This window comes from Carettochelys insculpta, chromosome 1 (genome assembly GCF_033958435.1).
Source record: "Carettochelys insculpta isolate YL-2023 chromosome 1, ASM3395843v1, whole genome shotgun sequence".
Lineage (NCBI taxonomy): Eukaryota > Metazoa > Chordata > Testudines > Carettochelyidae > Carettochelys > Carettochelys insculpta.
The window spans coordinates 353,339,063-353,364,165 of record NC_134137.1 but is presented as its reverse complement, the minus strand read 5'-3'; the positions used below and the strand labels follow the sequence as shown (position 1 = coordinate 353,364,165).

Below are 25,103 nucleotides of genomic sequence, written 5' to 3'. Positions count from 1 at the left end.
GGATGACGGTTTTCTGAGAGTGTGGCCTAGCCATCCCCACTTTCTTCTCTTAATGTCAATATCAATTAGTTTTGGTCCTGCTCTGTTCCAAAGCTCCTTATTTGTGATGAAGTCTTGCCATTTGATGTGAAGGATGTACCTCAGGAATCTGTTTATGAATGTCTGTAGCTTGTGATTTGAAGACTTTTTGTATGCCAGGTCTTGCATCTGTACCGGAGCACACTCTTCACATTTGTGTTGAAGATCTGCAGTTTCATCTTTGCAGATATTATCTGTGAACTCCATATGGGATGGAGAGTCAAGAGAGCAGCTGTTGCTTTCCCTAGCCTGGCATGGATGTCCTTATCTGTTCCTCCATCTCTGCCCATAGTACTCCCCAAGTAGGCAAACTGTTTCACATCTTCCAGGTCATCACCTCCCAGTGTGATGGTGGTGTTGATGGACTTCCAAAGAAAGGCAACCTGAAGGAATGCAAGAAGTAGAGGGGCATCATGTTACTGTCTATTCCAGGAAAAGCGTTCAATAGGATTCTCTTGGAGAGAATGAAGACAGAAATTGATAGACAGCTTAGGGAAAAACAGGCTGGCTTCTGAAGTGAGAGATCCTGTACTGACCAAACAGGTACTCTCAGAGTGATTATAGAGCAGTTACTTGAGTGGAACTCATCTCTGTACATAACCATCATAGACTTTGAAAAAGCCTTTGATAGTGTTGATAGAGACATGTTGCAGCAGTTTCCACAACACCATGGCATTCTGTCCAAAATTATTGACTTGATTCATTCAACATATGAACCCTCGACATGCCAAGTTGTTTACAAGGGTGTCTTGACAGAATCCTTCAGCATAATGTTGGGAGTGTGACAAGAGCGCCTATTGTCACGTTTACTATCCTAGATCACAATGGACTGTATTATGAACAGGACAACAGATGGCCATTAACAGGGCGTTCAGTGGACACTTTTCAAATAGCTAGAGGACATTGATGTTGCTGATGATGTCACCCTCCTTTCACACCAACATGAAAGCATAAAAGAAAAGGTCACATGGACAAAACTGTTCACATAGACAAAACTGCCTCAGTGACTGAACTGAGCATTAACATGTAAGATATAGTCGTTATAAAATCCATTCTTCCACCACGTGCTGTAATGGTTCCCTACCTCCCCGCTGCCACATATCATTTAAAAAAATTACTCATATATATTGGGACTGTGAACTCTGATACTTTTCTAACAGTGTGGAGACACATTTGACCCATTGGTGAAATGCACAGTAAAGAAGAAGGGTAACTCATCAGCAGCTTACCCCCTCCTAGCTGAGCTGATGCAGCAGGATCTTGTCTTCGGATGTCCTCTACTAATAGCTGCTCCAGGCTGGGAAGGAGCTAATGAGAGCCTGCGGACTCCATCAGCCCAGAGTGGTTACAGCTGTGAAAGATGCCAAATTAAAAGAGGAAAGTCTAGTTCAGCTGTGGCTGACTAAAAAGAGATGTAGATCATTCAAGAAAGGCCCGGTCTACTGCTCAAGACTCAGATCAATTACAGGGAACAAAGCAAATTGAAAGGTCTCTGTGTAGAGGCTCTGACATCTAGGAGTCTCTGGCTAGGCTCTTGGTCCCAGCCCAAGCTTCCTCCAAGCCGTTTTAGTTTCCTTTGGCTGTAGCCAGGCCATCCTTCAAGGGCCTAGCACCAGAGATCCATCCCTTCTTCTTGTCAGCCTCTACTGAGCTGGGTTTTTTGCCTTTGGCTCCACCTTCAGGCTTAAAGCCTTTTGTAAATTTTAAAAGGCTGAGGCTGACTGAGCTCACAGGCTGTCATTAACTCCCTCCCAGACAGTGTGGGGTTTGTACACCCTCTGACAAGGACGCATATCAGATCAAGATAGCCATGACTGTAGGCAGTTAAAAAAAAACCAAAAACCATTCACACAGTCATCACTTGGAAGAAAAAAAAGTCTGGCAGGCGTACAGCAAAACTACAGGATATGACGGGGCCTGCAATACCTACCAAACCCTGGCCTGTGTTCTGAGCTCCTCTGAGTCTGAGGGGGGACGGAGAAGGTGCGTCTCCAACTATAGCTGCTCTGTGTGGTTTAAAAGTGCCTGAACTCAGCAATATTCAAACAAGCTTCTCAAGCAAAAACATAGAAGGGTAGTTTATGATAAGGCATTACACTGGGACTCAGGAGATGTGGGTTCAATTCCTGTCTCCTCAGACAAGAGCTTTTGTGTGGCTCGGCAAGCTAGGAGTCCCTGGCAGTGTAGCTTCCTCAGAAGTCAAAATGCCAAGATGGGAATCAAAGAGGGCAAAACTTGATATGGAGGCACAGGCCATGTAGTGTGCCTGGTTGTGAGCACTTCCCTTCATGCAGTGATCAGGAATGCTTTGCTTTTGTGAAACCTGTTAGTTCCATGGTGCAGTGATGAGGCTAGGAATCGTACACTGCTTTTTGGAAGGCACAATGTGGGGAACCTAAAGGAGTTTCCTGTCCTGCATATGCTTCCTTCCTCCCACTTGAGTGATTCAGACCTTGTAATGGTATCATTTAAATAAATCTCAAATGTGTGGGACTATAAATACCTGTGTTGACCACACAGCTCTGCTGGATTCTGAAAAAATGCTTACAGGAGTTAAACAAGTGTTCGTGCAAACCCTCAAATACTCTTTCTTGAAAAACCGCTTTATAAAACAGTACTTTTTTTGAGAAAATACAGATGTGGTCTTCTAACAGGATGCCAGGAATGGGGTAAGCCAGCATTCTGACTCTCATACCAACGAAGAGCTAGTGATCTGCAGCAGTGCAGAGCCTGGGAGAGACACAAATGAAATGCTCATTTCCTCAGTGACTACAGCTCCCCATCCCACTTCAGTTTACCAATAATTCATAAGAAGCTGGTTAATATACATTTGAGGTGAAATTAACTCTTGCAAAAAAATCACTAGTACTGCCGATGAAAAAATCATATATATGGGGAAACAGAGAGCGAACCGTGGGAAACTTTCGGATTTCTTCCCTTCTCTCTTTTTCATGTTTTCTTTTTAAAAAGAAATAAGACAAATGTTGGCCACTGGTTTATCCTGAGAAATTAATTCAGACTAAGGCAACATGTGAACTGCCAGCACAGCATCTGTTCCCCATAAACTCCTGAGGTGGGCACTCTCATGCCAGAAGAGTATCTGTGGAAATGTGTTAAGCTAGTTTGGAATAATGGACCATTATTCTGGAAGAGTAAGAACATCCACACCAGGTGGAGTGACTATTCTAGAATAATGCCTTGTTGAGACAAGGTCTAAATTAGCGTTACACCTACATCTGTCTACATTATTTGAACTAAGAAATTCACTTATGAGCAACCTTATAGTCCTTATGTTTCATGTTGTATGTAATTTTATATAAATGTTTTGTATGTAAATGTTGAGTTAACATGGCTTTTCTTCACAGCGGGATCTAGCATTGGAAACGTGAATGCAAAGGACAAAGATTTACCCTTCACTGGAATCACCTATTCCATTGTAGAGGGAGGAGGTACCCTTTCTTACACAAATATATTTTGGATTGACCCAAGTGAAGGAAATTTGAAGATCATAGCTACATTAGACTATGAAACGAAGCCGACATACACTCTCACAGTGCAAGCTTCAGACACAGAGAAGCTTGCTACAGTGTCAGTGAGTAAAACAATACCACTTCTGTAAACGTCTCTCCCACTTGAGGCAAAATTTGTCCTATGGCCGTGGCCAGCCCAAGACCCTTGCACCACTGAGCTCCAGGTGAAGTGATATTAAGCCTGTGGGCAGGCCCTATACACAGGAATGACTTCCACAAAGGAGACGACTACAGTGGGAGGGAGCTGGGAGTCCTGGCATTTAAAAAATAGTATATTTATATTGCTTTTTTCCTTTAAATACTTTTATCTGCTGCTTGCTCTTTTTTGATATTTTCATTGGGCAGCACGAGAGCTTTCCGTGTATCCACAGAGAACTTAAAGGGCTTGTTGACACTTACAACAGCACGTTGAGCCCAGATACTTTATACCCAGTCTAGCTGGGCATGCAGTAGCTGTGCAGACTGTGAAGTACATGCCTGGCACTTCTGAAATCTTTTATATATACACTACATGGCTGTCTGTGCACCCAAGCAATGCCTCCTATGTTTACCTACTATTTTAACTCTGCCTCCCTGCTGCAGAAGCGTCTCCCCACCACAGTGAAAGGCTGCAGCAATGGGAAAAGGCTCTAGCATTTTTCTTCTGCCAGAACCAGTCCCCTGCTTCCCCCACCCTTCCAAAGCCTTTCCTTGATGCAGTGAAAGGATTTGGTAGTGAAGAACAGCTGGAGGCTTTCCCCACTGCCAGAGTCGTTCAGTGATACAGGTAGCTTCCCACCATGCTAGTAAGTACGGATGCAGCCTACCTTTCTCTGCGGCTACATGTGTATTGCCTGTAGTCTATGTACTGCTGTAAACATAAACATAAGCTTTCATTCCTTCCTTACGTGTTTCAGAGAATATCAAACTTCTATGCACATAAACTGTTTCTTTTATTAGAGAACATCTCTTTCTATGCCATTTTTTCCATTACATTGGATTTTGCCGGTACATCTTTCATTATTGCCAAGGTTTTGGGCCCATTTCTGCATTTCAGCCAAGAACTGCTTGGTAAAGGAATAAAGGAGGGTGAAGAGAACACTTACCTTCTCACACTCCCTCATCTCCACATGGTGAATGGTTGACCTACGAGAAGAGAGTTCCCTTCATCCATGGAACAGTCCCTGAATTGTTATTAAATGTGTCAGGAGGCGTAATATTTGTGAAGCATTTTGAGAATTCTGGGTGAATGGCTATATCTAATGAGTGAAAGGTATTACTCTCCGCTCAGAGTATGACATACTTCAGGCAATTCAAAAGTCCCACATAAAAGAGTGCCATTTTAGAACACAGTTTTCCTTAAGTAATCGGAGTTCTAAGGAAACATTGGTCAAAACATGAGTTCATGATCTCTTGAACATTAACATGTCTGAGGTGAAAACTAGATTAATGGGCCCTTCTTATTGCTCTTCTTCAACTACTGTTGATAAAAAGAATGAAGAACAAATCCTTCCAACTAGTAATATTCTGGCACAAAGTGGAAGACTCTCACTTGATCAGCTGTCTTTCTCTTTCAGGTAACCATCAATGTTCTTGAGGTAAATGATGAAGAACCAGTTTGTTCAGCTAATACTTATTCATTGACAATCCCCGTAGACCTTGCTGTTGGGACCAACATAGAGGGTTTCAGGCTAGAGTGTGTTGATCGTGATTCTACTCCTAGATCTTTCCGGTACTTCATTAATTCAGGTACTGCACTTGTTGACTTCTGACTATCACTGTTGCCTGCCTAATGTGCAGAGAAAATGATCAGATATAAAACATCTATTTAATTTTGTGAAAAAGTCTAGTACGTGTTACATGCTAATGTTGATAATGTTAATACCATGGGAATAGATAGGCACTTTGGAAAGACCTTAAAAATTACCTAGCTAGAGCATCCAATTACATGAATGGCAAAACTCACGCTGACGTCATAGAATCATAGAACACTAGGACTGGAAGGGACCTCGAGAGGCCATCGAGTCCAGCCCCCTGCCCCAATGGCAGGACCAAGTACTATCTAAGCCATCCCTGATAGACATCTATCTAACCTGTTCTTAAATATCTCCAGCGATGGAGATTCCACAACCTCCCTTGGCAATTTATTCCACTGTTTGACCACCCTGACAGTTAGGAACTTTTTCCTAATGTCCAACCTAAACCTCCCTTGCTGCAGTTTAAGCCCATTGCTTCTTGTTCTATCCTCAGAGGCCAAGAAGAACAAGTTCTCTCCTTCCTCCTTATGACTCCCTTTTAGATACCTGAAAACGGCTATCATATCTCCCGTCAATCTTCTCTTTTTCAAACTAAACAAGCCCAATTCTTTCAACCTTTTTTCATAGGTCGCATTCTCTAGACCTTGAATCGTTCTTGTTGCTCTTTTCTGGACCTTCTCTAGTTTCTCCACATCTCCACATCATTAAAGTCATCTGGATAGCTATTCCTCTTGTACATGGGGACAAATTTTACTTTCAGTTATAAAAAGGTAAACCTGGCATAACCCCACGGGACTTAATGGAGTTCCAGTATTTTAGATTTCTGTCAGCGTAACAGAATGGAATTTGGGGCACTGCTCCAAACTGTTCTGCAAAACATGCGTCTTACAAATGATTTTAATGAGTACAAACGGAGTTAAGAACACAAGAAGGGGGACGCAAATCAAGTATAAGCCAGGTGCTAGGACATTTGGTGCTGTCTCCCTTTTTGTAAAATGGGGCGTTTTAACTTAGGACAAACTTCTGCTTCTGAGGCGGTAGCTGAGCATGAGGAAATGACTGACCAGAGAATACAGAGAAACGTTTTAAGCAGAGAAAGTGAGAGGCTCTGCTTCACCCCAGGACCTTTATACAACACACCGTGCCCAGAGTAGCAGAAAGGGCTTCTAAAAGCCCTGGTCCTGGCCATGGCAGGAGTCTCCTGGGACGGGCACAAAGGACAGGACTGCAGGGCTAACTGCTGAGCAGACATGCTGGGGCTGAAAGTGGGAGCAAGAGAGGGATGTCAGGTGTTGGCTCTGCAGCCACAAGGCAGTGCTGTGACCATAACTCAGCCATGGGGATGCTGTATAGGGCCTGAGCTTCACTAGATAATTACATCAGATAACCAGGTCACTCAGAGGCGTGAAAAATCCACACACCAGAGTGGTGCAGTTAGGACAACCTAAGTCCCCATGTTGACAGTGCCAGGTGGGTAGAAGAATTCTTCTCTTGATCTAGCCACTGCCTCTTGGGGTGGTGGATTAGCAATGCTGTCAGCAGTATCCCTCCTGTTAGTGATGGGAGTGTCCACACTGAAGCACTCTGGTGGCACAGTTGTGCTGCTGTAGTGCTTTAAGAGTGGGCAAGCCCTAAATTACTCTAATGAGCCAGACCAGCTCAGCACGGGGAAGGAAAAGCCACCTTAACCCCCATCCCAGGCTGTGAGTTCTGTGCTGTGTCTAGTGGAGGTGTAGCACAGGACTTCACACAGAGTTCTAAAGACCAAATAATTCAGGGGTCATGAGGGTCTCCTGCAACAGCGCTTATCATTAGCCCTTCTGCAATCTGATCTCAGCTGTGTCTACCTGTAGGTGCTCATCGCCTACCTTCAACACTTCCAGCTGTGGTACATACAGTATCCTGTCAGTGTGTGTGGCACACTAAGGCTGTGAGAGCACGTCATCCCTTTCAACAGTTTCGGAAGGCAGCGCTGTACAGTGAAATATGTTGCAGGAACAAATGAAACGAGTGGCCCTTTTCCCCTTGTTTTGTGCATCGATTTTAGTGGGTTTCATTTTTCCACTTCTACTTGTAGGTAATATGAATAACCATTTCACCTTTTCACCAAGTTCTGGCTCCAACATCTCTCAGTTGATTCTTGCATCTAGATTTGATTATGACAGTGGTTTGGATACAATCTGGGACTACAGACTGCGTGTCTACATAACGGATGACAATTTGCTGTCAAGTTCAAACAGAGCTACAGCCCTCATCAAAACTGGAACAGTGACATTAAGCATCAAAGTTATTCCAAAGCCAACTACCACTGTCACGACTACAGTAAGTTCACTGAAATTCTGAATTTTCAACTTAATTCTATGGCTGTTGCATGGGTGGGGCTGTGTGGGATAATAAAAAACTGAAGGTAAGTGCACTCAAAAGACCACAAGAATTACTGTAGGTACAATCCTGTGTAACGATAAGCATCTTCTTCTTCCAGTGAAGTCAATGGGAGATAAGGAGCTGAGATGTCTTGCAGGATTGGACCCATATACAAACCCATCGTGTTTATTTTTTATTTCCCTTTCTTTAAAAAGGGCATCTACCCCAAGGTACCCTGCCATCCCCTAAGAGGAGAGCCAATAAAAGAAGGCATCCCAGACAGCCTATCTTCTTATCAAAAAATCAAGCAATAATAACTTAATTGATTAAAATACCCCATTGTGCAACATGCTCAGCATCCCAACCCCAGCCTAGGAAATCAAGTAGGTCCTACTTGAGCAGCGGAGGCTGCATGTGGAGACTGGCACGGAGACTCACGCGCAGAGCGTACAGTTGACAAGTTAGTCTTTGGCAGCTGTATCGATAAGGAAAGGGCAGGAGTTGATGTCTCACACAAAGGTTACCAGTAATTCACACATTTCTCAGAAGCTGATTTTTGGTTCCTAGCTATGCACTGCTTTGGTGGACTCACACACTAACGACAGAATACAAATTAATCCCCGTGTGTGATGACTGAAAGAGGCAGCGTAAAACTAGCTGTCAGTCAGCAGGAAGATGTATTTCTCCATCGCTTGAGTCACTCGGCTATTATACCCAATGACTGTAGCACGTCCCACTCACCCTCTTCCAGTGTTTTCTTGGGTCTCAAACCACACAACGTTGCAAAGAAATGTGTGAGATACAAAATTGCACTACTTCACTGACTCCCAACATTATTAATGGTGGACATTTAGGATTATAGTTTGGTGAAGCCAGAGAGCTATTGTACAGCTCTGCTATGGCTCAGTCGTATTAGGAGGTTGCCTGGAGCCTGGGCAAGCACAACTGCAAATCCTCATTCCTGCCAGGTATCTCAGGAAAATGATCATTCTGACTTAGGGCAAACTATGTTCTCAGTCCCATCAAGAATAGTGGGAAATGGTGTCCACATTGAAAGAATGCAGTAGCTGGTGAGTGTTTTGGAATATTTAATGGTGGCTGATAAGCTTTGTGATGAACAATAATGGGAACAAATTACCTTAAACATTTTCTTCCAATAAATATACAATGTATTATGTCTACTCAAGAATCATGTATTGGCCAATTTTTGTTTGCATACTCAACATTTTTTAACTGATATGACAACAAGAAATAGGCAGAAATCCTGATAAATTTAGTGCAAAGACCAATTTAAAAACTATATAGGAAATTCAAAGACAATGAAAATGAATATTGTGTGAAATTTCACACAGAAAGGATATCACAACAGAGAAAAAAAATCAAGAACTTATGCCTCATGGAAAGTTGTTTTCAAAATACAACTCTAACGATGGAACCGTTAACTTCTTAACAATGGGCCAAATCAAAACTGTGTCTCTGAATACCTCTCGTTTTGGTGGGAGATCCAATAACAGCTCAGTACTTTGTGTTTCAGGCTCATTTGTAAGGCCAAGGAATGTCACATGAGAATTTGGAGTTTCTTTTATTTTTATCCATTATTCCTGATTCCTCTAGGGTCAGCTAAGTTTCCTAGAGGGAGCTGTATTATTACTATGCTGGCATTAAACTGCATACAATCATAGTGCTTTAAAGCCTCCTAGTTTTGACTTAAATATCTAGAAATTATTACCTCAGTACTAAACAGTATTTCCTATACCTCCATGTGCTTAGATAACAAGGTAGAATCTTCTTGCTGTCTAAGGGTATGTCTTCACTGCAGTCAGGAGGTGTGATTGCAACCTAGGTAAAACCTGAGCTAGTGTTGATCCAGCTAGAGCCAACCCAGGGCAAGTGAACAGCAGCAGTGGAGAACGGCAGGGGCAGTGGTCCAAGATGGGCTACCTTCCTGTGTACTATCCTGCCCAGGATGATTATAGTCAACTTTTTGGTGGAACAAAGCTCAGCACCCTTGCCCCACCCCTTCTGAGGCCCCGTCCACTCCATCTCTCACTGTCCCCCACCATCTGTCACATTTACCAGGCTGGGCAGGTGCCTTCTTGACAGGGAGTTTGGTCAAAAACCAGACACTTGGTCCCCCTACAAAGAGCTCAGGGTATATACTTAAATGTCTGTGCCACATCTCTGCCATAGCTGACACGGGGAGATGCACAGGGGCCCCATGCACCTCCTACCCTGGCGTTGCCTTTCCCTCTAAACTCACCCTCAATGTGAGGCAGTTCCCGCCTCCCTTGGGGCAACGGGGCCTGAAAGGAGCACGAGCATCCCAGCTTGCCCTTATCACCGCACGGCTTTGGGGCTGGCTGGCTGGGTGGGGGGGATGACACTGCCCCACACACACCAGAAGTGGTGCAGTGCTTCCATGGAAGAGGTGAGCAGGGGCAGCAGGAGGGTGGGTGAGGGCAGAGCACAGCAGAGAGCGGGGGCTCTGATCCCTGCGCCAGTCACCTCTGATTCCTGCTGCTGCAACCACACCGGAATCTGTACTTGAGCTAACGTCAGAGCTCGCTTGGATACACCAGCGCCACTTCAGTCACATTTCCCGAGTGCAGTGCAAACCACAGATGGAAGGAAATAGTGAGAGAGGCGTCAGACACCAACAGGTGCTGAACCCGTGGTTGTTGATGATGACAATGAGGAGGACGAGTGGGCACCAACCCATCAATCATGATGGACTGGTAGATCTGGAGCCTCTGCCAGTCAGCTGCAGTCTTCAGGTAGGCTGCCTCTGTGGTGCAGCAGGTTGGCTGAGGGCAGCATCTCTGCAGCCACTGGGAAGGGATCGTGCTGCCCCATCACTGTCTAAGCAGCTTCCGTTGGCTGGGGACCAGCGAATAGGGGTGGCACTTGTGGGCATGGGCAGAAGTGCAGCACATGGAGATCCCCTGCCCAGGGGCCATATGCAGAGATGTGCTGGCACGCAGCCAGCTAGCAGCACGAGGCCAGGCACACACAGCCTACTTGAGCCCCACTGTGTCACCAGCCAGGAGCCATCTGTGGTCGATGTTTCTTGGCCACAGCTCTGGGGTGGAGTTTGGGTGCAGGAGAGGTCTCCAGGCTGGGGCAAACTCCATCCCAGAGCTTGCACTCTAACGCCCGGCCCTGGTCTGGAGCTCCCTCCTGCACCCAAATCTCCCCCACAGCCTGCAACCCTCACCCTCTGCTGCTCCCCATCACTATGCCCTGGACAGACAAGAGGGAATGACAGATGGGGAGGAATTGAGGGGCCTAGCTTTGGGAAAGGGGTGGGGCCTCTGGGAAGGGGCTGGCTATATCCTGAGTTGCCTTTAAATTCAAAACATAATCTTGGATGTAACAAGATTGGAGACAACTGCCCTAAGGCAATCCAAAGGTTTTAACCACCACCACTGCATGCATGTTTGAAATAAAACACAGGAACACAATCACGAACATACTTTCAATACCAGGGGTCAACAAAATTTAATGTTTGCAGCATTTAATACAATTTTCTTTTTCTCCCCTCAAGCCTCCCATTACACTTCTGACCAGAACAGAAAATGTTTATTCTGAATCAGCTTGGTATGTGCCATTCATCATTTCTGTTGGCAGCATGCTACTTCTTGGCCTGCTTGGATACCTAGCCTTCCTGCTGGCAAAATATATCCGTACCTACTGTGCACCAAAACCCAAAGAGGATAAGAGACCACTGTAAGTAATTAAAAACAAACAAACAACTCTTTATTTCTCAAGGAAACTTGTGATTCTTATTAAAATTGAGAAGTACCTGCTGCTTATAAAGACAAACTTGAAGCTCTGGGAGTTAATCGAATTTATAGTTTAAATATTTTAGAGCAATATGTCGCCTGCTATAATAAACATTGCTAATTGTTGGACTAGGATGTTGAGTCCGTAAAAAGATAAATCAAATCAAATGACATAGAAACTCTTGGTGAATTTACTGATACCCAGTTTAGTCAAATGCTTTAGCTGAACATCACTGGCAAAAATAGTAACTACTGTTACCACCAAAAGGATCATAGGCCAGTTGTGCCAAGATCTTCCAGAATGAAAGATCACATATGAACTTCAAGTTATTGCTATTATTCAAGGGGTGTGTGCAAGCATTTTAGCAATTTGTGGCAAATATGGTGGAATTTAATCTGGGGATTGTTATTATTTATTAATTGTGACCAATGATTCATAAAGACTTATGATTTCACATTAAAAACAATCCTGATATTTTCAGGTCATATTTTAAACCTTCAAATGTTTTAAAAAAGTCTTATCTCATCCCTAGAATTGGCTGGCGAGTGTAATTTTGGGGCGGCATAATTCCCCTGTTACTGGTTAGTTTAAAATTATATATACATAATTTTATATAAATATAAAAACAACCCTTTGGAAGTCTCAAGAACAATAATGTTTTGCTGCTGGTGGTAGCTCAGTAGCAGTAGTTAGTAATGCTGAGGCACAGCCAGATACACATGCACAAACTAAACAAACCAAAAAAGCTGTAACGCAAAGAAATATCCCCTGTGTCAAATGAGAAGAGACCAGATTTGTCATGGCTAGAACTAGAATGTGATTTTGGAGACATAGGTATCGCATTTATTAACTATATTGATAATTTTATATTTTTCTTACAGGATAACCAAACCAGGTATGTACTTTTTTCATTCTTTCACTACTTCTAAAGAATAAATACACCACTTATTAAATGACACCCCCCCAGCAGAGATGATTCCCAGCTCCTGGACATACAAACTAGCTCCCATGGAGTTAACATGCTAAAAATAGTAGTGTGGCTGGAGTAGCATTGGCAGTGGCAGCAGTGGCATGGACAGGCCCTCACTTGGGTTTGTGACATTACTGCATTTTTAAATTAAAGATGAAAGCCATTTATGTCACCAGTGTATACAGCACAGGCACTGCAGGAGGGAGGTGTGGGAAGGGGAGCAGTTCCTTTCCAGCAGCTACTGCCTCAGCCCTGGGGCTTCTTTCTTCCTTTTCTTCGTAACCTCCCTCCCTCGGCACAGAGAGGTGGGCAGGGGAGCTGCTCCCATGCAAACGCTGCCCTGGCTCTGTGTCTCACCAGTTAGTTTTATCCGATGACATGACCTTCTATAATCTGACCAGAAGGCTGAAGGTTTTTTTCCTTAAATCAGCTCCTTAATGCATCTCCATACCCAAAGAAGAAGCCAAAGACTAGTGCAGGGATTTCCTAACCTATGGGTCAGAACCCAAACATGGGTTGCCATTAGATTTTCTAAGCGTTGCCAGCTGGGTGGCTCTGAGCCACATGTGGCTTTCTTTAAGGAGCCATTTGCAGCTCCCACCACTGCCGCTGCTCACTCATCCAGCTCCATGTCTCTGCCCTGCTGCACTGAAATGGAACTCAGTTTAATTGGTTTAATGGCTGGCAAGAGGGATCCGGCCATTATACCAATTAAACTGAGTCCCATTTCAGTGCGGCAGGGCAGGGAACTGCCCATACTGCAGGTGGGGGAAAGGAGTTGGAGTGCTCGGAGAGCTGCCTGGAGGAGGCAGCAGCAGCCCAGCGAAGGAGTTGCTGGGGGCAGCAGCTGTACTCATGTGAGGTAGATGAGGGTGCGTTTTGGGGCTGCAAAGAGTTTAAGCCTTGGCATGGTGGTGGGGTGCAAATCAAGATTTACAAAAAGAAAATTTCCCAGGGGACGACCTTCCTCCCAGTTTTGAATTGCTTGGGTCGCAAAGTCTTACAGAATTGTCAGAATGAGTCACGGTCTCAAAAAGGTTGGGAGCCTCTGGATTTGGGCGATTTTCCCATTTGATTGAAAAACCAACAGGATATAAATTGGCTTATATATTAGAAACAACCAATTCTACCTGTGCAAATAAGTGCTTCGGCTGTAGCTGCCACAAAGGAGTGGGCCCTGCTAGTTTTTAGTAAAAAGAGGAATAACTCAACATTAATTTGAGAGAACACCACAAACAGGGTTCATAGATGTAAGCCATAAGTAAAAGACCCACCCAGGTAGGGTGGGTGGTGTCCTTTTTGCCTCAGGTTCTCAAGTCCAGCAACCCCCCAAAGTCTCTTATGTGGTTGATCCTTCTTTGCACCCCACTCGCAATTGCTGTCCTTGGTCAGTGCAGACCCAGAGTTCAGCAGTGCATCTGCAAAGTCCACCTCCTCACCCTTCCCTCAGATGGGCAAAGAGGCACCTTATTCACTCAGCTACTCAGGCACTTGCTTGCTGCCCCCCTCTGCCAAGCCACTGTGCTGGCTGCTCACTGGTCACTCCTATGAGCGGCCTGCTCATTGCTGCTGGCTACCTGCTCAGTGTTCTTGCCACACTTTTCCACCAGATGCTCAATTGGCTGCTCCTCAGGCCTCTCCCCCACCACCACGCTGGCCTCCTGTTCACTGCTATAGCCACACCACTTTACTGGCTACCCTACTGGTTGTCATCAGGACTCTACTACTGCCCTGATGGCACCTCATTTCACCTCTCTGCCTCACCAGCCTCATTCATCAGATGAATGTCATTTGCCTTCTGCTGCCACCTACCTCTCTTCTGTGACGTCTGCACTTCAATCTCTTACTAATAGGGCAACCATATATGGGGGGGGAGGGGCAGCTCCTCCTGGCTGCACCAAGCCCTGGAGAGCTGGAACCCCACCGCCAGCCACTGGAAAGCAGCAGCTGCCAGCCTTCCCCCCCACCCCCGGGAGCCATGGGAAAGCAGTGGCCGTGGGAGCTCCTGGCCCCTGAGCCTTGATTAAGTGGTGGCCACGGATGCTCCCACCTCCACTCCCAGCCCCTGAGGGCCTACATATGGGACAATTTGTCCCTTTTAAAAAATAAGTAGGGACGCCTTTTTGGCTTCCCAAACATGGGACCATCCAGCGCAATACAGGATGGGTGGTCACCCCACTTAGTAACTTTTAGCTCTTTGCAGTCTAGGCACAAATGTTACTCCATCTCAAGAGACTTCAGCTATGACCAAGCAGAGCAGAAAACACAATCCTATCACAATATGTGTGTGTGTGTGTGTGTGTGAGAGAGAGAGACTGAGAGCGAGAACAGGTTAAACCAATTCAGGGAGAATGCTTGGGAAGAGTTTGCAGCCTTCTAGCTGGGACACTTGTCTCCACCCCTCTTAACTTTCAGAGGGCCCTGGCAATGAAGCCCAGGGCTTCATAAGGTTTTTTCAACTCACTATGGTCCCCTCATTTGGAACAGCTTAAGCACAGACCTGCTTCCCTGTATTCCTACAATAATTACAGCACTGGTAACCATATTTCACTGCCTCTGCATTCAGCACTAAGGCGATTTGTAACTCAACACCAGCCAAAGTTAATCACTTTGGCTGGGTCTACGCTTGCTGCAGAAGAGCGAATGCTTAGGCTGGGGTGCTGTTTTGTGCACGTGCAAACAGCACATTCCAGCGTCAATGTCGACCCCAGAACTCCTAGCAAGTCACAGGGATTAAGGAAAGCTGGCAGGAGGGGTGCTCCTCGTGGCATTCTGCAGTGGGGACAGGGACGAATATCAACGGCCATGAAATCATTTTTTAGTACACAATTGGCCTACCAAAAATTGCGTAGCAGCTGTTGATAATCCCTGGAAGTATAGACCCAGCCTTTTACGTCTATCTGGTGAATATGTAAGTGGAACGGCAACAAACTATATTTACACAAACACACCAAAGATCTCTCCTCCTCCCAGCTGGCTGTCAGGGAAGTATCATTCAGACATTGGTTATAAACGTATACTTTTCACAGTCAGAAAAGTCTGATTCCTCAGAATGTGCATTTTCTTGCCTATAGGAAAGAAGAAAGTCAAGAAAGAAGTGGTTTTGGTAAGTACTGTAAGTCACAAACTAAAGTGTTTGGCCCAAACTAATCCTACAGTATGGACATGGAAGCTGCAGAACTTTTGGATGAGACCAGCAAAAGAGATTGCAAGATAGACACTATGCCAAGAAAATTCTTTCTGACAATAGACATGTTTCCTATGTAAGTATACAAACCCATTATTTCATCAATATTGAGTAGTGCTACTTTTTAAATTTAGACGTATCCCAGAGGTTTTTGTATATTACATAATGAAGATAGGAAGCCATCACTAGAAATACTACTAATGGGCATTTTAGCAAGTGGGTCAATGACACCACGTTAAATCCTGGTCCCATAGATCTTACTCAGGCAGAGAGAATCTGATTTAAATCAAGACTGTAGGATTATTAATATAACACCACCGGTCAGGGACTTCAATGCAAGACTGCTGCCCCAATGTGCTAGGTGCTGTACATATATGCAAGTGAAAATCTCTTCGTAAAGAGGCAAGACAGGTAAAGAGTAGGAAGGGGCACAGAGAGATGTGATTTGTCCAAGGTTACACAGTAGGTCAGTGGCAGAGACCGTTATAGGACCCAAGTCCTTACTCCCAACCTGGTGCCCTACCTATTAAGCATGAAACTCTTTATCCGCTGACAATGTGCTGAGTTCTTTTTCTGACAGCATGAAATACAAATTTGATTTAAGTCAACGAAAAAAATCACACACACACGCACGCATTGAGTTCAGTGGCACATCACCCAAATCCATGCCTGAAAGAATTTACACTCCAGACAGACAAATAAAATACAAGGAGAGTAAGAGGATGAAATGGGAAGAAGTGTGACTGAATAGTGACACTGAGCAGGATTTGGTAGGCCCATCATTTTTCTGTGGAGCTTTGGAGTAAGGATTTTCAACACTCTAGCCTGGTACTTTCTTACCTGCAGAGAAGACTGTAGTGAAGGTGTTTGTGAAGAAGTGCCATTTACAGAGGGGGTGGCTGAGGAGATAGAGATGAAGTGAATCAAGTTAGGGTTCTTATTTAGTACCATTCGAAAAACAAAACCCATGTGACCAGTGTTGCGCTTTCATAAATCTGGCCCATTGTGTGATAATCACGGAGAAAGCAGGCACTGAAAATAAGGAATCCTGAGTTATTCATGCCATAATATGAGGTCACTAGGTCAAAATTTTTCTATCAAAGCTGTTTTAGAAAACTGGGTTTTCAACTACCTAAACTTTTTCCATGAACAGCGCTTACTGTTCAAAAAACAGGCACCCAAACACCAAAATGGTTTTTGACAAAACGTGCAAATTTTTCCATTCAGAAATCCCTGCATGGTGCTCATGGGAGTTGTAGTTCAGCTGCATCATGTTCCCATTCACCTCTATGGAATGACTACGTTTCCCATCCCCCAGTTATCAGACACAAGAGAGGCAGAGTCAGGGTAATTAGAAAGGAGATTTGAAGATAAAGCAGAAAGAAAACAATGGGCCCATTTGTCCACTCAAACCAGTTTTACATGGTGTAACTTCATTGGCTTCAACAATGTTATTTTTGACCAGCAGCAGTGTAACTGAGAGAATCCAGCTCTAAATCTTTTGTTTCTGACACAGCAAAATGACATGACTAATTCCAGGGAAGTACAGGCTTGTTTACTTCGAACACAGAGTGTGCAATGACACTGGCTTAAAATCTTGTTCAACGGCTTTCAATATCAAGCTACCACTCCCCAAGCTTTTTTGATAGGGAAGTCCAACCCCCTCCTAGTAGGGGGATGATCTGTTGTGTTTCCCATTTTGAGTCCGTTAGCATGTGAGGCCCATTATTTTTCCTTTGAACATTGGGTAGCAAACACCCAAATCCACTATGACTTTTGTTGCCAGTTCTGATTAAACTCACCCCAATGCAGCATGCAGGTCATATTAATTTTCTTCAATCCATGTACGGAAAAATTTCCAAGTCACTGCACCTCCTCCTTGTTTAATTATTTCATGGACTTGATTTCACATTATGTGTCTCTTCATAGGAAATGACCAAGATAAACACAGTCTTTGATGGAGAAGCCAGAGACCCAGGTAAAGAAAAATTGAAAGTGAATTTAAATGTTTGGCTTGAAATAAATTGGACTGGTTACCTTAATTATTTGCATTTCATATTTAAAAGCTGGTTGTTTCTAAGGAGAGTGGGAATTAATTTTAAGTCAATTTTGATAAATGAGAAATATTTATTGGAAAATATAAACCTACCTATACCTACAAAATGATGGGGTCTTCTAAATTAACTGTTACCACTCAAGAAAGATACTGGAATCAGTGTGGAAAGTTTTCTGAAAATATCTGCACAATGTGCAGTGGCAGTCAAAGCTAACAGTTTTAGGACCCATTAAGAAACAGATATCTAATAAGACAGAAATATCATAATGCCACTATGTAAATTCATGGCATGTCCACTCCTTGAATATTGTGCAATTCTAGTCACCCCATCTCAAAAAATATATTGAAGGGCAATAAAACGATTGGGGTAATAGAAGAACTTCCATATAAGGTGAGATTAACATGTCTGAGACTTTTTAGTTTGAAAAAGATGAGTAAGGGGCAATATGATACAGGTCTATAAGATGATGGGTGGTGTGGAGAAAGTGAATAAGGAAGTGTTATCACATCTTCACGTAAATACAAGAACAAAGGGGTATCCAATGAAATTAATAGGCAGCAGGTTTAAAACAAATCTTAGGAAGAACTTCACAAAACCCCCAGTCAACCTGTGGAACTCACTGCCAGGGAATGTGTGAAAGCCAGATATACAACTGGATCAAAAATGAATTAGAGAATTTCATCTAGGACAGGACCATCAATGGATGTTAGCAAAAATGTCCTGGGTATCCTGAGCCTCAAAGTGCTAGAAGCTAGGACTGGACAACAATTAAAGTGCCATGTCCTGTTTGCTCCCTCTGACGTATCCAGCGCTGGACACTGTTGGAAGACAGGATACTGGGCTAGGTGAAGCATTGGTCTGACCCAGTATGGCTGTGTGAAAAATCAAGCCAAATGCCCTAGTAACATTTGTGAATGTGGTAACAGTTGGAAGGGCTGGGAGAAATTGCTCCCCAAAAGATATTTCTACTTGCTTTAAGTTCCACAGATGGCAGGGCTGGGGGTGGTGATGGGGTGGGGGAGGCCTGGCCTGACCACTTTTGAGAAGCAGACCTGTACAAAATCAGTACAGCTGCTGCTGAAATGGTGTCACTCTGGCTCCATGGTTGCAATGTGACTGAAATTTGACCTGCTTTCCCCTCTGTACAGATGGGAGGGTGGCTGGGCCAAATGGTGTTGCTAATGGGCATAGGGAGAGTATATTCCTGTAAGTCCTCTGAGAATCAACTCCTGGTGGGACCATCACTTGCTGTGTGTGGATAAGAGAGAGGGGAGGCTCTTAGCCTGAGGGAGCAGTGGGAAGCCTTACTAGGCGGAGAGAGGAGCAGGGTCCAGAACAGAGTCTCTGCCAGGAGCAGGAGAGCAGGGAGGCCAGAATTTCCTCCTAAGCCCCCAGAAATATCTGAATTGGTGCTACTGCTGGCAAGCGGGAATACATTGACTTAGCCCAGGGAGTGGGGAGAGCACAATCTTCCCCCAGTGTGTGGAGGGATAGCAGAACTGCTCCATGATTGCATTTGTAGTGCTAGGGCAGCAACAACCCATGTCAGCTGCATCCTTCCCCCACATTCAGAGGATGGGCCAGTGGAATAGGAGCAGGTGTACTGATGCCTCCTCTACAATCTTCAGCACAGCAGGGATCAATGGGTGCTCATTCCTGCACAGCTGTGGTGAGCTCACCTTCTTCCAGTGCATGGGTGCCACTGCATCCGGGGTTTGTTGATTGTTTAACACAGGGAAGGAGGCACCTATTGGTCAGGCTGCCTCTCAGGAGCACAGTGGGACAGACAAGAAAAGTGAAAGAACTGAGGCAGTCACTAGATGCGACAGGATGAGCCAAAAGCTCTAGAGAGGATCTTCTGCCAAAAGGAGTTCCCACTGTGATAGCTACAACTTAATGCCTAGAAAGGTGACAAAAAATGTGCACCAAGTGAAAAAAGTCCAGAGGAGGCAACAAAAATATTTTCTAGACCATGAAACCTGACCTTAGAGGGACAAGAGAAGATTGAGGAGGGACATGATAACAGTTTTCAAGTCTGTATAAGGTTGCTCTAAAGAGGAGTATAACAACTTGTTCTCTCTACCCACTAAGGACAAGACCAGAAAAAACTGGCTTAAACTCCATCAGGGGAGATTTAGACATTAGGGAAAACTGCAGAGTGTAAGGATTGTTAAGCACTGGAACAAATTACCTAGGTTATGGAATCTCCCCCTGTGCCATACCAGAGTACAATACAGACTAACGAGCAGTTGTGTCAACCCTGCTGGCAGCCTTGGGTGCCTTACGGTATCTTGCTGAAGTAGCTCCTACCTGAGCCACTCACAAACAGCTTTCCAGTATGCAAGCTACACCCTGAGTGTATGTATGTAACTGGCTTCTGCCACACACATCTGGGTTACATTATTAACTGCAAAAGATGTTGAGTACACATAATGAAGCATAAAAGTCAAATGGTTACAGTGGTAAAATGTTACTAGTACCTAACAAACTATGGTGAATTCAAAGCAAAAAGTTCTCTCACCCAGTACTTTCTGCAGTTTTGCTCACCAAACTTCTCAGGTCAAGATTCTTTTTCCCAGTGCCCAAATTTTCTTTAAAATTTCGGGTACCATGAATGCAATAGGCAGGGAGAGAAAGGGGTGCCTGGAGTGTTTGTCCCTCTTATTATAGTTTAAGTCCCTTTCTTGCAAACCATTGGAAGGATTTTCCCTTTTGTTTTTTTCCCCCGCTCACTTGTTTGAGCTTTTTTTCTTTCCCTCCTTGTTTGAGGATCCTGCTTATTGCTGAAATGCAAATTAGAAATGTATGTTCTGCTTTTGTTTAAGGTAGGCCTGTTTACCAATCATTGTTTGGGCAGTGATCTGGGTTTTGGAACATGCTAATAACATCATTCAGGGAAATCTCATAACAACTTCACATTCAGTGCTCCTACCTGCATTTTATCAGGACAATAATGGCCATGTTTTGTGAACACAGGTGTATGTTCTGTCAGACTGTCATTAGAGGTTTTTAGGAACAGGTTAGATTAACACCTATCAGGAATGATCTTGATAATACTTAGTCCTGCATCAGTGCAAACGACTGGACTAGTTGACCTGTTGAGGTCCCTTCCAGTCCTACATTTCCATGAGTCAACAGCTATGTCTACACTAGGGAAAGTACATCAACCACAGATAAGCAATTCTAGCTATGGCAGTTGCGTAGCTTTAAAAAACAAAACAAACAAACAAACAAAAAAACTCTGATGTATCTGCAATTGGCTAACTTGGCTGTCTATACTGGGGGAGGTCAATGAGTTTCTCCTGTTGACCTCCCTTGCTCCTCATGTCTGACATGCAAAATCAAACCCCTGAGTGGGTCAGTCTTCTGGGGTAATGTAGATCTGCCCTGTGCTGATTCTGCTCAGCATTAGAGTTCAAAACTCCAACGCTAATGGCTGAGAGAGATTTGTTAGCAAACGGGGCAGCAAAGAGAGGATGATATATTCACAACAGTTCAGCAGCAGGTCTGACATATAACCGCAAGGATGCACACTAGTGATTAGGTACCTAGAAGAGCAACTTTCCACGGAGTTGTCATGGAATGCTAAATTGTATTACACTATTGTAGCCTATAGACCCAGTTTGCCTGCTTGCTTATTGATATATGTTCTGATAGATTTCCTACAGTGTGAGTGTTGCAACTGTGCGCAGCAGGGTTCCCAACTAAACACTGGGCTTGATTCTGGGACAAGAACTGGTAAACTCTCAAAATGATAACTGGAAATTCTTAAGTAAGCTATATAACTTAATACATAAACAAAAGATCAGGCAACACGATTCATACACCAGGTGATGTCATGTGTAATATCTCTTATCTAATGGGGTACAAGCAGCATTGCGTTAAAGGATCTCATGGAAGACATCTCACCTATGTCTGTCTGGGGTTGCAGATTTATAGCCAGGCCATATCTGGTACAAGAGCCTGACCTGTGCGTAGCAGCTGTGCAACTTATTTTGTAAAAATACATGACGTGTCCTTTCCTTAGGCTTTCCTGACTGCCTAAACCTAAAGCAACAAGATGGGGGAAGGTAATATTTTATTCGACCATCTTCTGTTGGAGAGAGAGACGAGCTTTTGAGCTGCACAGAGCTCTTCCTGAGTAGCTCAAAAGTGTTTCTCACCAACAAGCTGGTCGAATAAAGATAGTGCCTCAAAAACTTTTTCTTTATAATAGCTTGGCACTGACTTGGCTCCCAGAACAATGTCTTCAAACACTAGATCTAAATGTGATGAATACAAAATTTTTGGGGCTCAGGTTCTAGGCACAGGGTTCAGCTAATCACAAACACACCACAGTGGGATGATATTTGTGCCATGAGCTAAGTGTTATGGTGCAGTATAATGCTCCAGGGGCAGTAAAGATGTGCGTACACATTAAAAGAGCATTCCTGCAGCCTGGAGTGGGTTGGATGTATGAGAACATTAGTATCTCAAGAGTTTTGGAAACTTATCTTCTGAGCATGGGCAGGTGTATGGCGATGGAGAACAAGAACTGTCACGCATGCTGTGGTTATTCCTAGAGGATGTACTCTTATGGGATGAAATGAGCACATCATGGAGACAATGTCACAACATCCCACCTGCCAGACTTGGAGTCATAAATGCTCAGTTCAGCAGATTCAAGAGAAGCTGGGTCAGGTGTCCTCCAAACTCCACTGGTCCAATAACTAAACCTCACATGACAGCCCTGCAGGAGGGTATGCAAACACCCACGCCTTCAGGCTACACCCTCTGCAATAACCTTTTGTGCTGGTAGCTACATATAGGGCTATGAGACATTTCTTATTCTTTTATATTCCAAAGTGCCTAATCTGTAAGTAGCCATATAAATCATGTGAGGAGAAGTCCAATTTTATCTTTAACTGCCCAAATTACACTACTGTGTCAAGGTCCATTAATCCTGGCACTAACTCTAGCATAGATCTCTTACCAGTCCTTAATAGTCTTTTTATCTCACAGTATCGGATAAGAATAATGTTCAATTAATTACAGGAAATGCTCCTAGATCTCCATTTCCCTTGTCCACTTAACAAATAAGGAGTATTTTAAACAATAAGGTAATTACATTAAACACCAGGATATTTCTCTACGTCTCTGTGGAGAATAAATAAGCTGAAGCAATGGAGGCCTGTTTACGCTGTAGAAAGGAAGAGCTGCTGTTAACGTCTACAGAGGGCTATACGTACTTTCTAACAGAACGCTATAGCATAGTGCACTAAAGTACGAAAGATTTGAGACAGTAGGGTGTATAAGGATGAACTCTCCCCTCCCTAGCACATAAACAGAGACACTACATCATTATACAAGAACTAGAGGACACCAAATGAAATTAATGGGTAGCAGGTTTAAAACTAATAAAAGAAAGTTCTTCTTCACTCAGTGCATAGCTAACCTGTGGAACTCCTTGCTCAAGGAGACTATGAAGGCTAGGACTGTAACAGAATTTAAGAAAGAGCTGGATAAATTCATGGAGGTTAGGTCCATAAAAGGCTATTAGCCAAGGGTAGGAATGGTGTCCCTGGCCTCTGATTGTCAGAGGCTGGAGATGGATGGCAGGAGACAAGTCACTTGATCATTGTCTTCAGTCTACCCCCCACTGGGGCACCTGGCACTGGCCACTGTCAGCAGACAGGCTACTGGGCTGGATGGGCCTTCGGTCTGACCCATTATGGCCCTTCTTATGTTCTTATTTCATTATCTTTTACTATAGTACAGAGCATGTGTCTGGAGAAAAGTATTCTAGGCAAATAATAAGTCAATAAATAGGCCAAATCATTGGGGATGCCAAGCCTGGCATCAGCTTGGACAAACTGAGCTGAGTTTAAAGGTGTTAAACTATGTCTACAATAGCTGCCTCATATTTCAGATTGTTTTTACAAATAATTAGCTACATGGAGATAGCAAACCTACCACACAGTCTTTCCTAGTCTAGACAGCAGTGTGGTTTTAGGACTGATCTACGCTAGACCATCATTATACAGGATATCCACATCAGTTAGGAGTGTGGTTTTTATTTGAACCAGTAAACTATGACAAGCCCTAGCACGACACAGCTAAACCCTTATGAAGGCATCTTATACTGGTATAGCTTATATGTCCTCCTGAAGCAATTCAATCACATCCACACCTCTGTCAGTGCATCAGCGGGGGGACTTTTGCTGCTTTACTCTAGAGTTAAAACAGCAAATCTAGGACTTAGGTGAAGAAATTGGGTTTGCCAAACAGACTGCAGCTTCGAGATCTTTTGATGAGATTTACTCTTTGTGAACTGACACACTGAGGGGAATTTCCACCACTGGCCTGCTAACAGGAGAAAGAGTTTAACTGTTGGTCTTTTTCTCCCTAACCAGTCACTGGCAAAATGTATGAATTCAATTCAAAATCCGGTGCCCGAAGATGGAAAGATATGAATGAGCCAGCTGAGCCAGGAATAAAGGATCCAGTTGAACAGGGAATTTCAGCTGCTCCAGTGAACAGCAGTGAAGGCAAAGACAAAATGGGAAACGCAAGCAAGCAAGAAGCTGGAACAAATGGCAGAGAACTGGCAGCAGAGAATAACATGGCAACCAAGCCCTTGAAAGGAAGGGCAGAAATGTCTAGTCATGATAGCCTGAAACTACAAAAGCCAAAAGATGGAGCTGGGGGTAGGGGTTCATTCTCTCCAGGCAGGTCGCCAGTCCCCTCTCCCAAAATATAACCCCAGTTACAGCCAAAGCCAGCCTCAAAGAATGTGGCATGAAGCTTTCGGGAGCCATCTCACCTGTGAGCTATGCGGGAAAACCTTCACCCTGGCACTACAACAACACCAACATAAAAGAGGGCCTTGTGCTTCTTGTTCAATACCACTCGAATGTATGGGACAGTACTAGGTAAATTATACCCAAATGTAGGACCAGGTTGTCCTCATGACTGTGTGAGCATGTGAGCTTGGGAGAAGGAAAAACACAACTAGCTTTTGCATTCCTTTGGGTGCAACACCTTGTAGGACCAAACCATAAATGCAATCCTCATGCTCACATTAACACAAGTATGAGCTACCCCCAAAAAGTAGGCAGGAGAATTGATATGTTCTACAATTCCAGAAGTAAAGCTGCTGAGGGCGGCGTGTGTGTGTACTTAGAATTCAATAATTCAGTTTAAATTGTGAGTTAAAGTGTTTATCACAAATTGTTTTTTATCTGAACTGTGTCCTGTGTGATTTAGAAATCAGTATGTTTTGAAAATATTTTTGAATGGGAAAATCCCTAGCATTGTTTGTTACTTTAGGCCCTCCTGTTAAAGTTACATTTTATTTTGCTTTTTTAACTTTATTACTGTTCAACTTCATCATCTTTTATGCTTTTCTTGGGGCTTTTG

At 43.9% G+C, this 25,103-nt stretch overlaps 1 protein-coding gene across 1 annotated transcript in view; it reads left to right on the top strand.

Annotated features, from left to right (window-relative positions):
• The window catches only part of CDHR3 (cadherin related family member 3), a 67,746-nt gene extending 43,302 nt beyond the window's left edge, over positions 1 to 24,444 (top strand). Inside the window, exons 12-18 of the mRNA XM_074984148.1 lie at positions 3,444 to 3,670; positions 5,165 to 5,336; positions 7,422 to 7,666; positions 11,253 to 11,434; positions 15,513 to 15,567; positions 17,578 to 17,626; positions 24,098 to 24,444. Of these exons, the coding sequence (XP_074840249.1) occupies positions 3,444 to 3,670; positions 5,165 to 5,336; positions 7,422 to 7,666; positions 11,253 to 11,434; positions 15,513 to 15,567; positions 17,578 to 17,626; positions 24,098 to 24,444 (1,277 nt within the window). The remainder of the gene's footprint in view (positions 1 to 3,443; positions 3,671 to 5,164; positions 5,337 to 7,421; positions 7,667 to 11,252; positions 11,435 to 15,512; positions 15,568 to 17,577; positions 17,627 to 24,097) is intronic.
• Positions 24,445 to 25,103: the final 659 nt, after the last annotated feature.